General features: G+C 33.4%; 2 protein-coding genes and 1 pseudogene across 2 annotated transcripts; all 3 read left to right on the top strand.

Annotated features, from left to right (window-relative positions):
* Positions 1 to 2,159: 2,159 nt before the first annotated feature.
* Positions 2,160 to 5,424, top strand: LOC145056942 (uncharacterized). Its single transcript, XM_079004683.1, has 6 exons — positions 2,160 to 2,840; positions 3,291 to 4,129; positions 4,225 to 4,443; positions 4,535 to 4,748; positions 4,830 to 5,025; positions 5,101 to 5,424. The coding sequence occupies exons 1-6, from the start codon at positions 2,315 to 2,317 to the stop codon at positions 5,249 to 5,251; spliced, it is 2,145 nt and encodes a 714-aa protein (XP_078860809.1). The 5' UTR covers positions 2,160 to 2,314; the 3' UTR covers positions 5,252 to 5,424.
* Positions 5,425 to 5,617: 193 nt separating this feature from the next.
* LOC145056943 (arabinogalactan protein 41-like) lies at positions 5,618 to 6,983 on the top strand. The gene is made up of 2 exons (XM_079004684.1): positions 5,618 to 5,939; positions 6,640 to 6,983. The coding sequence occupies exons 1-2, from the start codon at positions 5,819 to 5,821 to the stop codon at positions 6,741 to 6,743; spliced, it is 225 nt and encodes a 74-aa protein (XP_078860810.1). The 5' UTR covers positions 5,618 to 5,818; the 3' UTR covers positions 6,744 to 6,983.
* A 6,967-nt stretch (positions 6,984 to 13,950) lies between these two features.
* On the top strand, positions 13,951 to 14,743 carry LOC145059526 (putative WRKY transcription factor 40 pseudogene; annotated as a pseudogene).
* The last annotated feature ends 268 nt before the right edge of the window (positions 14,744 to 15,011 follow it).

The following is a 15,011-nucleotide window of genomic DNA, read 5'->3' as shown; positions in this document are numbered from 1 at the left end:
TCGGTCCGATGCAGTGGGCAAGGCCCATTATGTGCTTTATATGTTTGTATGGTATGTGGTAGTTTAGGGGAGCTCACTAAGCTTCGTGCTTACGATTTTCAGTTTTTGGTTTCAGGTACTCAGTTTTCAAAAGAGGAGCTTGGAGAGGTTGCAGTGCACACACCATAGTCAGTTAGCCTGGGAATGTTTTACTCTGATAATGAGATTATGTTTTGAGTTGATACTCGGAAACTATGTTATGACTTGTGATACAGTTTTTATAAATATGGTTTTAGTAATGTTTTAAAAGAAAATTTTAGTCATGATTTTGGGTCGTTACACGTATGCATCTTACCAGGTTTTCCAAACCCGACACACTCATTTTTATGCATTATAAGTAGTGTAACCAAGGCTTCTATAATCTAGTTAGGATGTTGAGTGGAATGAAGAGATGTGCTTATAATAAGTAGTTTTAGCACCTTTTATATTTACGTTGTAAAGTATGTTTGGATATGAAAAATGACATCCTAAAAGTTTTAATAAAATGAAATAACTTTTGATATCTCAAAAATGTTTTATTTAATTGGGAATTTCCGCATCTTAATTTATTAAAAGTGTAAAGAAAATATTTTAATTGGTTCTGAAGCTGAGTCAAGACGCCCCATATTAAAGTTAACATTTTTGCTTGATAGTTGAGATTGAATAAGCTTCCTGCCAGGGTTAATTTGGAGATGAGAGGGCTTGCTATCCAATCTCTTTTGTGCCCCCTATGTGATGGTGGTGTGGAATTGGTTATTCACATTTTCTTTGCTTGTGACATAGTTTATGGTCTTACGTCTTACATTACTAGATGGTGGAATTTTCTAATACATCTTTGTCCTCTTTTGAAGATTGCCATTATTGGTTCTCTATGCTTCGGTTATAGAATTATCTTAAAGGGTGTTTGGATATGTTGTTTTTGACGATGTGGTGGATTATTTAGATTATATAAACAACTTCTTGTTTTTTGATAAAAAGTAGAGATTGACGGATCTTTTCGACAAGACTATTACAAAGTCGTTTTTTTGGGATAATTATAGGAAGAAGGGCTTCCATAAATTGGATTGGTTGGTTCCAAGATCTAAACATTGTTATTTTCTTAATGTTCTGGTATTGATTCTTTGTTTTCCCAACTAGTTTCTTACTAGCCTGGTGTTTTTATAATACAATTACCCTTAAAAAAGATATATAGAGAATATAGAGGTATTTGGTGTTTGTGGTGTGGTTTAAAATATAAGTGATGTTTATTTATAACGGAGAAAAATAAAAGAAATTAATTAATCAAATTCCTAAAGGTCGGTAATGGTAACAAAAGGAAGAAATGGTGTTGCGAAATCGACCATGCGGGAGGGTCACCGCACACTAGATAAGTAGATGATGCAATTTTCATCCTACAACGACAATGAGATCTTACATCACAGTGGTGGTGTACATTGGATGACGTATACCACTATACCTACGAGCCTTAAGTTGGACTTAGAACTTAAAATATGTTAGAAATTTGGGGGTTTCAGAGTGCTTGAAAATCCGAGAACCGTGAGATCACTTTCAAATTGAAGGATTTCAGTGGTACTCCCAAAAATTCAATTGGATAAGACTCATAAAAGATGCAAGAACACAGAAGAAAATTTATTATGATTTTCTATGTACTAGAAATAATGACCAAAAAACGAGATTCAACTTCCATGTATGAAAACCACCAAAACCGTCCCAAGACAGTTTTAACAACCAACACCGAACTGTCTCTAAAACTGTTATAGAATCAGGTTCTTAAAAAAGGGTAAAAAACGGGTTAATTTGAGAAAAATAGAATTTTTGATGCATTTTTAACAAAACAACGTAACCCAAATAAAAATTTCAATCAGAGGTTCTGCCCCTTGGACCCCGCTACCAGGGATGGTGCCTTCGGATTCTCGTTTGTTCAGACTTCGCCCTTAAATAACAGTTTATTTTGAATCTTGAACAAACTCAAACAAATGTGCACTCCGCACCACCAATTCTTATGTAATGTTCTTCAAGATTACATTTCATCAACAAATTAATCTATTATTTTCAAAAGAAAAGTTGCCATATAGTTGTAGTTGTAAATTTAGTTACCAAGTTAAAAAATAAAAAACCTAAAACCCTTTCATCAGGAAAAAAAAAATAGCTATCATTTCCTCATTGTTCCGCCTTACGACGTACCCAAGACGACTAGGGTTTCATTTTGGTACAAGATCTTCTTTCCTCCACGATTCGCCTACGGTAACCTCTTTGCTAAACCCCAAATCAAGCATTCAGAACCTCGAATCCAACCATGGCATCCCGAGAGGGAGATCCGGCGTTAGGCTATTTGACTCGGAAGGAAACGGAGGTCAAGCTTCCTCGACCAACTAGGGTTAAGAACAAAACCCCAGCTCCAATTCAAATTACAGCGGAACAGATTTTACGTGAAGCACGAGAACGTCAAGAAGCTGAAATCCGACCACCGAAGCAGAAAATCACCGATTCTACAGAGCTCGCAGACTATCGTCTCCGTAAACGTAAGGAATTCGAAGACCTGATTCGGAGAGTGCGGTGGAACAAGAGTGTGTGGGTGAAGTATGCCAAGTGGGAAGAGTCTCAGAAGGATTTCAATCGAGCTAGGTCGGTATGGGAACGAGCGCTTGATGTCGATTATAGAGACCATACAATGTGGTTGAAATATGCCGACGTTGAGATGAAGAATAAGTTCATCAATCATGCAAGGAATGTCTGGGATAGGGCAGTTACTTTGTTGCCGAGGGTGGATCAGCTGTGGTATAAGTATATTCATATGGAGGAAATGCTAGGCAATGTTGCAGGTACTTCAATCGTGTTTATTACTTTACTTCATATTGCTATGCTTAATTCCATATAATGGTATGGCTATCAGTATGTTAGCTGCATAATTTCTACATAGATAAAAACATTGAAAACTTTGCTTTAGAAGCTGCTAACTCTCTTAAAAAGTTATTCATTATAAACTGTAATTGCTAGATTGGTACTCATTGATGATTACTTGTTGCACAACTTACATCGGGACTTATTCATGACTACATAGATAAAATCATTGAAAACACTTGGTTTATAGCTCTAAGCTGTAGTAATGCATCAATTAGCTAGTCCATTTATCCCTTATTATTACTCTGTATCACCCTGTTGTAAAAATTTATAGCGAAGTATGAAAGCCCATATGTTTCTTTAACTTCACTGAAATTGAAACCCTGGATTTCGATTTCAAAAACTTACACATATCATCAAACTTTTCACAGGTGCAAGACAGATATTTGAAAGGTGGATGGGGTGGGAGCCTGATCAACAAGCATGGCTTTCATACATCAAATTCGAGTTAAGATACAACGAAATTGAAAGAGCAAGATCCATCTATGAAAGATTCGTCCAATGCTTACCCAAAGTCACTGCATGGATTCGTTACGCCAAATTCGAATTCAAAAATGGCGAAATCACACGAGCAAGAAACTGTTACGAAAGAGCAGTTGAAAAACTCGCAGACGATGAAGAAGCCGAAACTCTCTTTGTTGCATTCGCTGAATTCGAAGAGAAATGCAAAGAAACAGAACGCGCGAGATGTATTTACAAATTCGCCCTTGACCACATCCCAAAGGGAAGAGCCGAAGATCTTTACAGAAAGTTTGTAGCTTTTGAGAAACAGTATGGAGATAGAGAAGGAATCGAAGACGCCATTGTTGGAAAGAGAAGGTTTCAATATGAAGAAGAAGTTAGAAAGAATCCATTGAATTATGACTCGTGGTTTGATTACATCAGACTCGAGGAGAGTGTTGGGAATAAAGGAAGGATTCGGGAAATTTACGAAAGAGCCATTGCGAATGTTCCACCTGCTGAGGAGAAAAGATATTGGCAGAGATATATTTATCTTTGGATTAATTATGCTTTGTATGAAGAGATGGATGCACAGGATGTTGGAAGAACACGCGATGTTTATAGTGAGTGTTTGAAGCTGATTCCTCATAAGAAATTTTCTTTTGCAAAAGTTTGGTTGTTGGCTGCTCAATTTGAAATCAGACAGTTGAATCTCTCTGCTGCACGAGCTGTTCTTGGAAAAGCAATTGGAATTGCTCCTAAAGATAAGGTTCGGTTTAAAATCATTGAATCAAAAGGAATTGTAATTTACTTTTTGATTTTTTTTTAAAAAAAATATAATATTTAATAAATTTGATTAAACAGATTTTCAAGAAATACATCGAGATCGAGCTGCAATTAGGTAATATAGATCGATGTCGAAAGCTATATGAAAAATACTTAGAATGGTCACCTGAAAACTGTTACGCGTGGAGCAAATATGCTGAGCTGGAAAGATCTTTAAGTGAAACCGACCGGGCCCGCGCTATTTTCGAGCTTGCAATCGCACAACCTGCACTTGACATGCCTGAATTGCTATGGAAAGTAAGCAAAAAAAAAAAAAACACTTGGTATTAAAATATTCATAAAAATGGAATTGGATGTTTATTAAGTAACACGAGTTTGACTTTTGCAGGCGTATATTGACTTTGAAATAGCGGAAGGCGAATTTGAAAGAACAAGACAGCTGTACGAGAGGCTTTTGGATCGTACAAAGCATTTGAAGGTGTGGATTAGTTATGCAAAGTTTGAAGCTTCTGCCATTGAAGAAGAAGAAGAAGATGAAGAACAACAGCAGCAACAAAAACATGATGATGAAAAGAAGAAACTTTGCATTCAACGTGCCAGAAGTAAGCGATTAACAGCCATTTTTTTGCTATTTTAAAAAATGATTATTGTAATGGTTTATTTAATTTAATTTTTTTGATCAGGTGTGTTTGAGAACGCGATTAATTACTATAGGACATCAGCCCCTGAGCTGAAAGAGGAGAGGGCTATGTTGTTAGAAGAGTGGCTGAACATGGAAAGTAGTTTTGGTGAGGTGGGTGATGTGGGATTGGTTCGGGCTAAGTTGCCTAAGAAGTTGAAGAAGAGAAGACAGATAGAAATGGATGATGGGCCTACTGGGTATGTGAAAAAAATTTGTTTCATTATTATTGTCAAAATTGGAATCATATTCTGAAATGTTTTGTAAAATTGTAGGTATGAGGAGTATATTGATTACCTGTTTCCGGAGGAAACACAGGCGTCCAATCTTAAGATCTTGGAGCAAGCTTACAAATGGAAAAAACAGAAGATTGTTTCAGATGATGAAGAAGAAGAAGAGGATGATGATGATGATATGGATGATTAGTGTATCTCTCATTTTCTTTTATTTTTTTGTTGGATTTTGGTTATTTTTTTAAGCACTTTTGCTTGTGTATCACATTTTGTCCCTATTATGGAATTACTAAATTTGTAATGATAGTAACTAAAATGAATATCATATTTTTTTATATAATGTGACAAGGTTAAAGATTCTTATTAGTTCCTGATGAACAAAAGATGAAATCCACAAAATACAGATAAAAGACGTATAGGAAGTTAAGTAAAACAAGTAGAACCTAAATATTGTTGAAATTAGAAGGTTAAAAAAGGAAAAAAGTAAAACAGCAGGGGGTAAAAGCATCATGTTTGAGGGAATATAATGAGTGGTAAAATCTGATTTCGTACAGAAATTAGAAAACTATAACAAAATTACAGCTGGGTCATTATTTTGACCCAATCACACAAGAACACCCACTCAGACGAATACAACAATCCGATGTACATGGAGCCATCTAATTCCGATTGCAAATTCATAAAATCAACATTCCGTGTCTGAATCTCCATCACTGTAAATCACTATTTCCTTCCCCCAATTACTCGGAATTATTCTCCGATGGCGGCATCGAAGATTCCGTCAGGTGTGGTGTCCGCATTTGCTCTCATCTTCGCCATCGCATTTCCCGCCGCCGTTCACGGCCAGCCTTTGGCTCCGGCGCCAGCACCTACCAGCGACGGTTAGTTTTCAATTTCATTATTCATTTTGTAATTGCCTTCTGCATTTTTCGCATCTGCAATTGCCTCTTGTGTTCGATCAAATGCCCCTGAAAGGATTTAGATCTTTTATTGCAAAATTATTCATCAATGGTAGCTGTCCAAGTAGTTGCCCATTCATCCCTCACACGATTAGCTAATAATATGGGCGAACCAGAAATTTTGGTTCTATAACTTTACCGATCAAGCTTTTGAGTTTTGATCTCTATGATCCACAAATCAAAATGATATAAACGAACTCAACCTAAACACATTGAATCAAAGGTTAAATACCGATTTAATGATCATGATATATAGATCATTACATTAGAACTGTCTTCTATGTTGTTAGCCATTTTTTTTTATTAGCAAAGGGAAGAATGACCAAAATGTCCCAAAGACTGTAGCTTGCAAAGATAGGAATAGGACAAACAAGTCTTTTTAGCACACTTGGTTTACATTTCGTAAAAGCATTGTTTTGATGAGTAAGTAGATTAGATGAAGATGATTGCTTGAAATCATGTTACACCCATTTTTCTTTGTTTTTGTTCACGCATATGATGCTACACATTTTGCGTTTAAAATGCATACTTGATGCTATAAAATATAAATTTGTGGATGATTTTAAACAATTCCTGTTTGGAAATTTTCATTAATGGGTGTGTTAACTTATTTGGGATTTAGGGACATCAATCGATCAAGGGATAGCATATTTGTTGATGTTGGTAGCATTGGTGCTCACATATGTCATGCACAATCTGGATTCCCCATTTACAGTTATCAGCTGAATGCAGGAAGAATTTGATTTATTATTATCATTATTGTTATTGTATGTTATTTGAGAAGAAGAGGAGATTATGACTAGTGATTTTGTAAACTCAAGTTGTCAAATCTGTTTGTAGAAATCCTTTCAATAATCGAACAACTAGAAGCCAAGAGAGAAGAGCATTAGGAGTTGTTTCTTTTTTACTTAATAAGTTAATCACTTAATTTAGACATGAATAAATGTTCGTCTTTTATTGACTCAATCTAGATAGAATAGTTTAAAGTGTTAAGACACAACTCTTTTAATCATTTCCCTTACCATTTTCTCCCACTCCCATGATTAAAATTGTCATTTAATTTTATTAAGACGGTTTACTAGGTCTAAAAAAGAAATATACTAACACTTTATTGAGACAAAAGTCATTATCTATTCACCCATTACTTATACAGAACTTACTAGGGAAAAGAAAGAAACAACCACAAGGTCTTAACTGAAGAAATGATTTCCCCTTATTATGAATCATACAAATTTGCAAAATTCAAGTAAATCTCATCAATAGTTTCTCATTTTTCATGCGTAAAGCATTGAGAATGCATGTAGCTTTAGAATATAGATCCAAAATCTTGTGTGATGAATACAAATACAATGGTTCAAACATTCATATTAATTAAAAAATCATCTCAATGAATCATGTCTAGTTAACGAAAACAAGTGTCAGCCCTGTTTTTCAGCAATGTTGTGGGTTTTTGCTTGTTTCTCTTCTGCCAGTGAGAACTTCTTCACTTTCTGCATGATAGAGGATGAAGATACATAACTTAATCATGGTGCTCAAACTTAAATCACACAATGATTCGAATGTTAAATTGAATACGTTCCTATGTATTTATCAAACCCTATAGATGTTACGTCAACACTGAAAAATGATGAAACTAGGCAGAAAACACTGCGATCTAAATCCAATTTCTATTCCGAAAAACCGAAAGGGAGATCTTACCTTGTCTAGAACGCATTTTCGTAGGGAATTCAAGAGCGCGATGCATTTCTCTTGATCGAAAGATGAATTGGTGACGCAATTGAGTAATTCCAACGCTTCTTGTCCGCAAACAGCTTCAGATTTCTCCATCTTCACGGAGTTTACGAAGTTTTAGGGTTTTTCCGCTTCGAAGAACACTATACAACCGACTTAGGAGCGTAGGTGTGGGGTTTTGACTTTTGACCATACACCACAATAGGCGACCCCGGTGTAGTTTGAGTTTCCACGCACTATATTATGATGTATTTTAAATATATTTCTTTAAAGCATTTTATATTTTAGGATATTCACAAAAATAGTCATAAAAATGAATAATGTTTTGAGTTTCTGCAAAAAAAAAAAATCATGTCCTAAATGTCCAGTTTCGGACTAAACTCTAAAGGGAAATAATGTCCAAGGATACAAAGATAAGATGAGATTTAAAGTGTTCGGGAAACTGTTATTCAAAAAACCTTTAAAAAAAATACATTTCAAATGTATTGTCTCTAACACAGATTAAACATAAAATGTATCAGTCTGACATTTCACTAAGTTGTCATGACTAATTCATGGTCAACTACTAAGTCAGCCTTGCAACATTATTCATCATCAAATCCATTGGTTTGTTCTTAACAAACATCAAAATCGAAGACAATAGTTTTTTTAAATACTCATTTGCTCTGTTACAAATGTTCCAAAAGAATTCATTTGAATGTTCACATAAAATCTCATGATGTTTCATCAAATAAAACAAATCGACTTAGGTTCACTCAATTATAAGAATCGTTTGGAACATGTTTCACTTCTGGAAACTATTTTTTGAAATGAAATCAATTTTCTTTATTTGCACAAATCAAAATAAGTTGGGACACAAAACGTAAAGAAAGTGCTTATATCAAATTCTTAAAGCGTTAGATGGTATGTTGAAATCAAGTCCTCAATGGAATAAAAGAATTGTAAGGATCCAAGCCAAATTGCATGCTTTGTATAGAGGTGTATCAAAAGTAAGAACCCTAATAAATGTACTATATTTCTCTTTAATATATATCAATCAAGATCATATAAATTTGTATCCCAATAATTATCAAAGCAACTAAATGCATTAATTCAAAACACACATTAGGCTCCATCAACCAAATCTTATATTAGAACAATACAAAGAACATAAATGTTTTCTGATTATTTACGAAGTACTAATTCTTTAAGCATAATTAAAATATAATAACTTTGGGTCGATTAATTTTAATAGTATTAAAATGAATGAAACCTCATGAAAGTACTTTTTGACTTTCTTCAATAATATTTTCAATTTTTTTTAAATGTTTTACTAATTTTTCATCTATAAACATGAAACTTCCAAGAGAGATTCAGGATCTTTCTATTTCTTGTCTGCTTCTTGCATGTGTGAGTATTAATTAATTGTAGAACAGTAGAAACCACAGGGATCGGATCCAAACAGTAATTTAGTCTTGTTGTAAAAAATATGAAAAAAACTGGACCTAAAGTGCCGAAAATTGCAAATTATAGGAACCAAAAGTGTAATTTTTGAAAATTAAAATTTCAGGGACCAGAAGTCTAATTTCGGAAAATTAAATCTACAGGGACCAGAAATGTAATGCATTCAAATTAAAAACTTAGGGACAAAAAATGTTGTCCCGGAAAATTAAAACGATAAGGACCAAAAGTGTCGTTTTCTTATTTCCTGATTGCAAATTAAAAACTAGATGGACCAAAACTGTAATTCCGGAAATTTAAAACTACAGAGACCACAAATGTAATTTATGCAAGTTAAAAACTTTAGGGACCAAAAATGTTGTTCCGGAGAATTAAAACTGTAGTGTAGGGACCAAAGTGTCATTTTCTTATTTTCTGCAATGTGAAGGTTCCTTTGTTATGAATGCAGGGGAGGATATGGATCCATTTCTTTTATTTCGGTTCTTGGAACAGAGCTGGACACATCCAGATTGGTGATTATATTAGTGTGATTATATTAGTTTTTAGAAAGAGAAATTAAATATCTTTTTATTTTTTACTCCTATAAATCTTCCTATCAAATTAAATAGTAACATGTGTCATATTAATATTTCAGAAAATAGAGAAATGTGAAGGATTATTATTACTTATTATTACTAGATGTGAGACCCATGAATTACATGTGTTTATTTAAAAAAAAAATTAAATATAAAATTTTAACAATTTGAAAAGTTTGAACTTATAAGAAAAATGAGAATTTTTTTGAATTATTAAAATTAATAAGACTTTAATGTATTGAATACATTACATATATAAATCATTTATAATAAATACCTTACATATATATTACCTTACATATTAAATGTGAAATTTTAATTTAATAAAATGAAAAATATAATAAAATGACAAGTGGAAAATAGAAAATTTAAAATTTTTAGAAAATGTCATATATCCAAATGAAGGAGAAGAGAACATGTGACAAAAAAAACTTCATTTATTAGAGTAGATTTACCAGATTGTAATTAAGTTGATGGAATGATGGATGGTTTGTCTTGAGTTGAGAGACTTTTCTTTTGTAGAAACATTACTAATGCATAAATTAATCGTTAATATTGTCGAGTGTCCTAGTTAAAATTGTTGAAATTTCAAAATAAAAAATAAAAAATATAACCTTATTTTGACAAATAGTTAAGTAATGTGTTACTAGATAACAAACATTTTATTTGATAGACAATGCAACCACAAAGTTTAAAGATAAAGCAAAAAAGAAAAAAAAAACATTTAACAAAATAAGATAAGGGTTGGAAGAAAAGGTGCACAAAAGCGGTCGCAAACCAGTCTAAACTGTCTTTTTTTTTTTTTTTTTTCGATTTGTTTTTTTTCACGTCATTATTCTTTTCAATCCGGACTTATTTTAGACAAGTTCAGTCTCTCACTCTTTATATTCAAATTTTTTGGTTCAGATTCATTTCTGTTTTTCTATGTATAACCGTTTGATCCGATAAATATATATTACTCCAATACAAAAGTCTTTAAAGAAAAATATTAATACATATATAACGAAGATGTTTTGAATTTAATTAAATAAAAGTTTTTTCCTGGTTTGGGTCGGTCTGAGAATGCCCTAATATTTTTTGAGACCTCTTTAGAAGAATTAGGTCTCTTTTGGTCTTGACCGGTCCATATCTTTGGGCAACCCGGTTTGGTTTTAGATCGGCTATGTATGCCCTTTCGGGCTTTCGGCACCTCTAGACTCTTCCGCATTGGACTGATGTTCAGTAGGCATGAGAATCAAGCCCAACAATAAATGAACTTCTTTTGCAAATTACATCTTCAGTGACCAATAGACCAAGTAACTGGAATTGGACTCGGAGCAAAACTTAAAAGTAAAATCAGTGCAACCATAAAATACACTCATTATCTCATCCAAACAAGTTTTGGTATCAAAGTCTAATCCAATCAATCTTTTAAAAACCGGTTTGAACCGGGACCCGGGAGAAAAAACGGTTTAACTATCATCGGTTTTACGTCTATTTCTGAATCGGATTGAACCAACCGGTTTTTAGAAAAACCCGGTTGAACCGGTCAAAATAAATCAGTTAAACCGAATAAAAATACATTGAAAATAATCGTTTGCATAATAAACATTGGTGATTTTTTCAAATCTATTTAATTTTCTCTAAATAAAAACATATGGTAAATGTTATAAAGTTTTTTGATATGTTTGTATTTATCTAAAACTATATTTTTTTTTCGATATTATACTTTATTCTCTTAGCGGTATTAAAATGTTTGAAAGGAAGTTTGTCCATAAGGAGTTGAGGGTTTAAATCTCAACATAAAAAAAAGTAAGACTTGGATGATATATGTGTGAATCGTTCAAGAAGAAACAGTAAAACTCGATCTCAACTCTTTTCAAATTAATTATAATCACAATCAAAAACTTTGATGAGACTATAGATTGGATCGCGAAGGAGTCGGCTGATAATCTTTTGGTGGTGTGCCCTATCGCAAAGGAGGCTATAGATTGGATCCTAAAATGGTGTGGAATACAACACCCGCAATTCATCGGTGTGAATGATTTTCTCAACTTCGCAGCTCTATGGGGCAATTGCCTAAGGAAAAAGGAGAAGGTTATGGTGGTACTGTATGCCATTCTTTGGTTCCTTTGGAAGACTAGAAACAAGAAGATATTTAAAAGGTTATATACCAATTCGGCTAAGATTGCGGACGAGGTTATCAATCATGCGTATTTGTGGTTTAAACATCGAACCTCGAAGGTGTGTTGTAGTGAGATTGATTGGATTTTCTCTCCTTTTAGCTAGAACTATGTATTTTCTTTGATTTTCATTTGTTGTACTCTGCCCGTGTTTTAGTCACCTATTCATCTCGTGATTTTTCTAATGATATTTGCCATTTCAAAAAAAAAGGTATATATCAATCCCCCGGATTACAAGCTTTAGAGACTTGTACATTTTGACGACAAACATTTAAAAGCCTAGAAGTTAAAATAAGTAAATTAAATTTCCATTCGGTTGGAACTTGGATGAGCATGTACTGAGTTATGGGAACAAAGAGGGGCATCGTGTTAATGGTGGGGATGGACGACCATTATTAACCCCCCAACATATTTCCACGACACTTGCTTTTCTTTTAATAAATAGATCAAGTTCCAATGCAATCCTTATAGAAACACTTTGGAATCCAATATCGTCGTCAAAAATATGTAAAATAAAAAGGGGCTTGTTTAAGTTAGGCTAAACCAAATGGTGTGGTAATGAAGATGACACTTAGTCAGGCCGATCCAAACATATATGGGTCCGGGACTAAATGAAAAAAAGACCCCTTAAAAACAAATATAATAAAGATTCAAAAAATATCAGTTATTCTTCGATATAAATATGTTCAATTAGCAATAACAAGAAATTCAAATTGTTTATCTATTGAACTAGTTTGAGTTTGAATCAACCTTAGACCTTAAAAGTCATTTAGGTAAGATTTTTTTTATATATATACACTATATATCGCATAGTTTTTGGGCCCCCTGGAGACGTGAGCCCTGGGCGGTCGCCCGAGTTGTCCACCGTCTGGACCGGCCCCGCACCTACTTCATGGAGCTCGGCGTGTCATGCATAGATCGCTCTCAAGTTCTGCAAGTGAAGTAAAAATGTCGTGAATGGTGTGTTTGTGTTGTTTCTCTCTCATTTGCAAAGCATGTGGTTGAGTTTGGCTCAGGTGGGGAGGCAAAGAGGTTGAGACGGAGCTCGACATGCCCGAATCACCCTTATAAACATGACATATGGTCTATTAAATTCATATGAATTTGAATGTCCATAATTATTATATATTAACAATTATATACGGAAAAAGTACTCGAAAACAATATAATTTATATTGATATGATAAAACTGAAAAAATCTTTAAAAAAAATGCATAAATATGTAAAATAATTTGCAAGAAAGTCATTTAAAAACATCCGCTCATAGTTTGATGGGTAAAGCAAGTGGCAGTCATTTCTTCTTTAAAGGAAATCATGAGTTCGAGTCTCAAAATAGTTTCAATCAGAGGATAACCACTGACCCCCTCTCATCCTCATGGGGTGTTTAATCTGGATCGGTCGTTAAAGATTGATTGGTTGAGGTCATGGTTATAAAAAAAAAGCATTTAAAAAATATAATTCTACAAAAACTCATAAAATACAATATTGTAAAATAAGATGTAAATATAGTTGTAAAAAACCTAAAAACCATCTTAAAAAGGTGAGAAGAAATTGTAAATTTTTTTTTGGATAAAGTTCATAATAAGAGTTAAGATATGTGTTAAAATTATAAGAGAAAATTCAAATAAAGTCTTCATATTTTTGGTCAGTTTACGATTTAATTTTAAATTAAATTTTGTCTACAAAAAACAAACAGATTACCAGTTAAAACTTCAAATAACCCTTCGTGACCGGTTTAACAGATTTAGCCGGTATTTCTTTTTTCATTAGTTGATCAAAATCTTGAGTTTTTTCTAAAGATTGTGTCATTTTTTACCAATTACTCTTAAATTAATTATATTATATCATCTAATTTAATATGTATCATTCCCTATCTTCTTTCTTGTGCTCCTTTTTAGGCTCAATGTGTGTTTTTGTCGTCGTCGTCAAAGCCAACAACAAAAAACTCACTCACAAGCATCGTTAACTCCATCAATTTTCCAAAATCATCCTTTCATAACTCTGCAATCATCTTATAATCTCTAAATGAAGAAAGGAGAACTAGAAATGTTGAGTGTCATGTGTGAGAACTACAATGCTTTGCAAAACCAATTGACTAATTATGAATCTGACACCATCAGATAGCATCACCAAAAACACCAAGAAACGGAAATCGGAAAACCCTATGAACTCATAAAAAATGAGATAGGGAGCTCCGAAAGCAGTTCAAGTGATGAAGATTCTTGTAAGAAACCTAGACAAGAACAAATCCTTAAGGCCAAGATTTTTAGGGTATGTGTCCGCATAAAAGCTTTAGATAAGAGCTTTGTAAGTCCTCTCCTGATCCATTCTATATACATTAAAGAATGTTATTTCTAGTATTTGCCAAGATTTGTAAATCTAAATGTTATATTTGTTGTAAAGAGTTGCTGAAGAATGGATATCAATGGAGGAAATATGGACAAAAAGGTTACAAGAGACAACCCTTCTCCTAGAGCGTATTTTAAATGTACTCATGCTCCAACCTACCCAGTCAAAAAGAAGGTAAGAAGCCACTGCCAACTTCTATATATATATATATATATATATATATATATATCTTCATTTCAAAACACAAATCTAAATCGAACTTCGAGTTTCTAAATTCTAATATGTTTTTGTTGTTTAATCTTGTTCAGATTAGGTTCAAAGAAGTGTCGAGGATCGGTCAATCTTGGTAGTAACTTATGAAAGAGAGCACAACCATCCAAACCAAGCTAAAAACGAGCAAGGGGGGTCATGTTTGAACTGAACAGTGGCCACCACCATTATCAGTTCAATCCATGCTCGGCTTCCCTAATCTCATTTAGGCCATCGAGCTTTAAAAAACTCAACATGGTAAAAAATAATATAACTTTCAGAAAAACCCAAAATTTTGATCAGTTAATGAAAAACGACGAGATACAGACTAAATTTGTGAAACCGGCCACAAATGATCATTCTGAAGTTTTAGCCGGTAATCTGTCATTTTTTATAAACAAAATTTAATTTAAGATTAAACCGTAAACTAACAAAACTATTATGACTTTATTGGAGATTTCCCAAAGTAAAGTTAAGGTGCCGTACTT

This window comes from Lactuca serriola, chromosome 6 (genome assembly GCF_051521515.1).
Source record: "Lactuca serriola cultivar US96UC23 chromosome 6, Lser_US96UC23_V15, whole genome shotgun sequence".
Classification (NCBI taxonomy): domain Eukaryota; kingdom Viridiplantae; phylum Streptophyta; class Magnoliopsida; order Asterales; family Asteraceae; genus Lactuca; species Lactuca serriola.
This window is presented reverse-complemented; position numbering and strand designations above follow the sequence as displayed.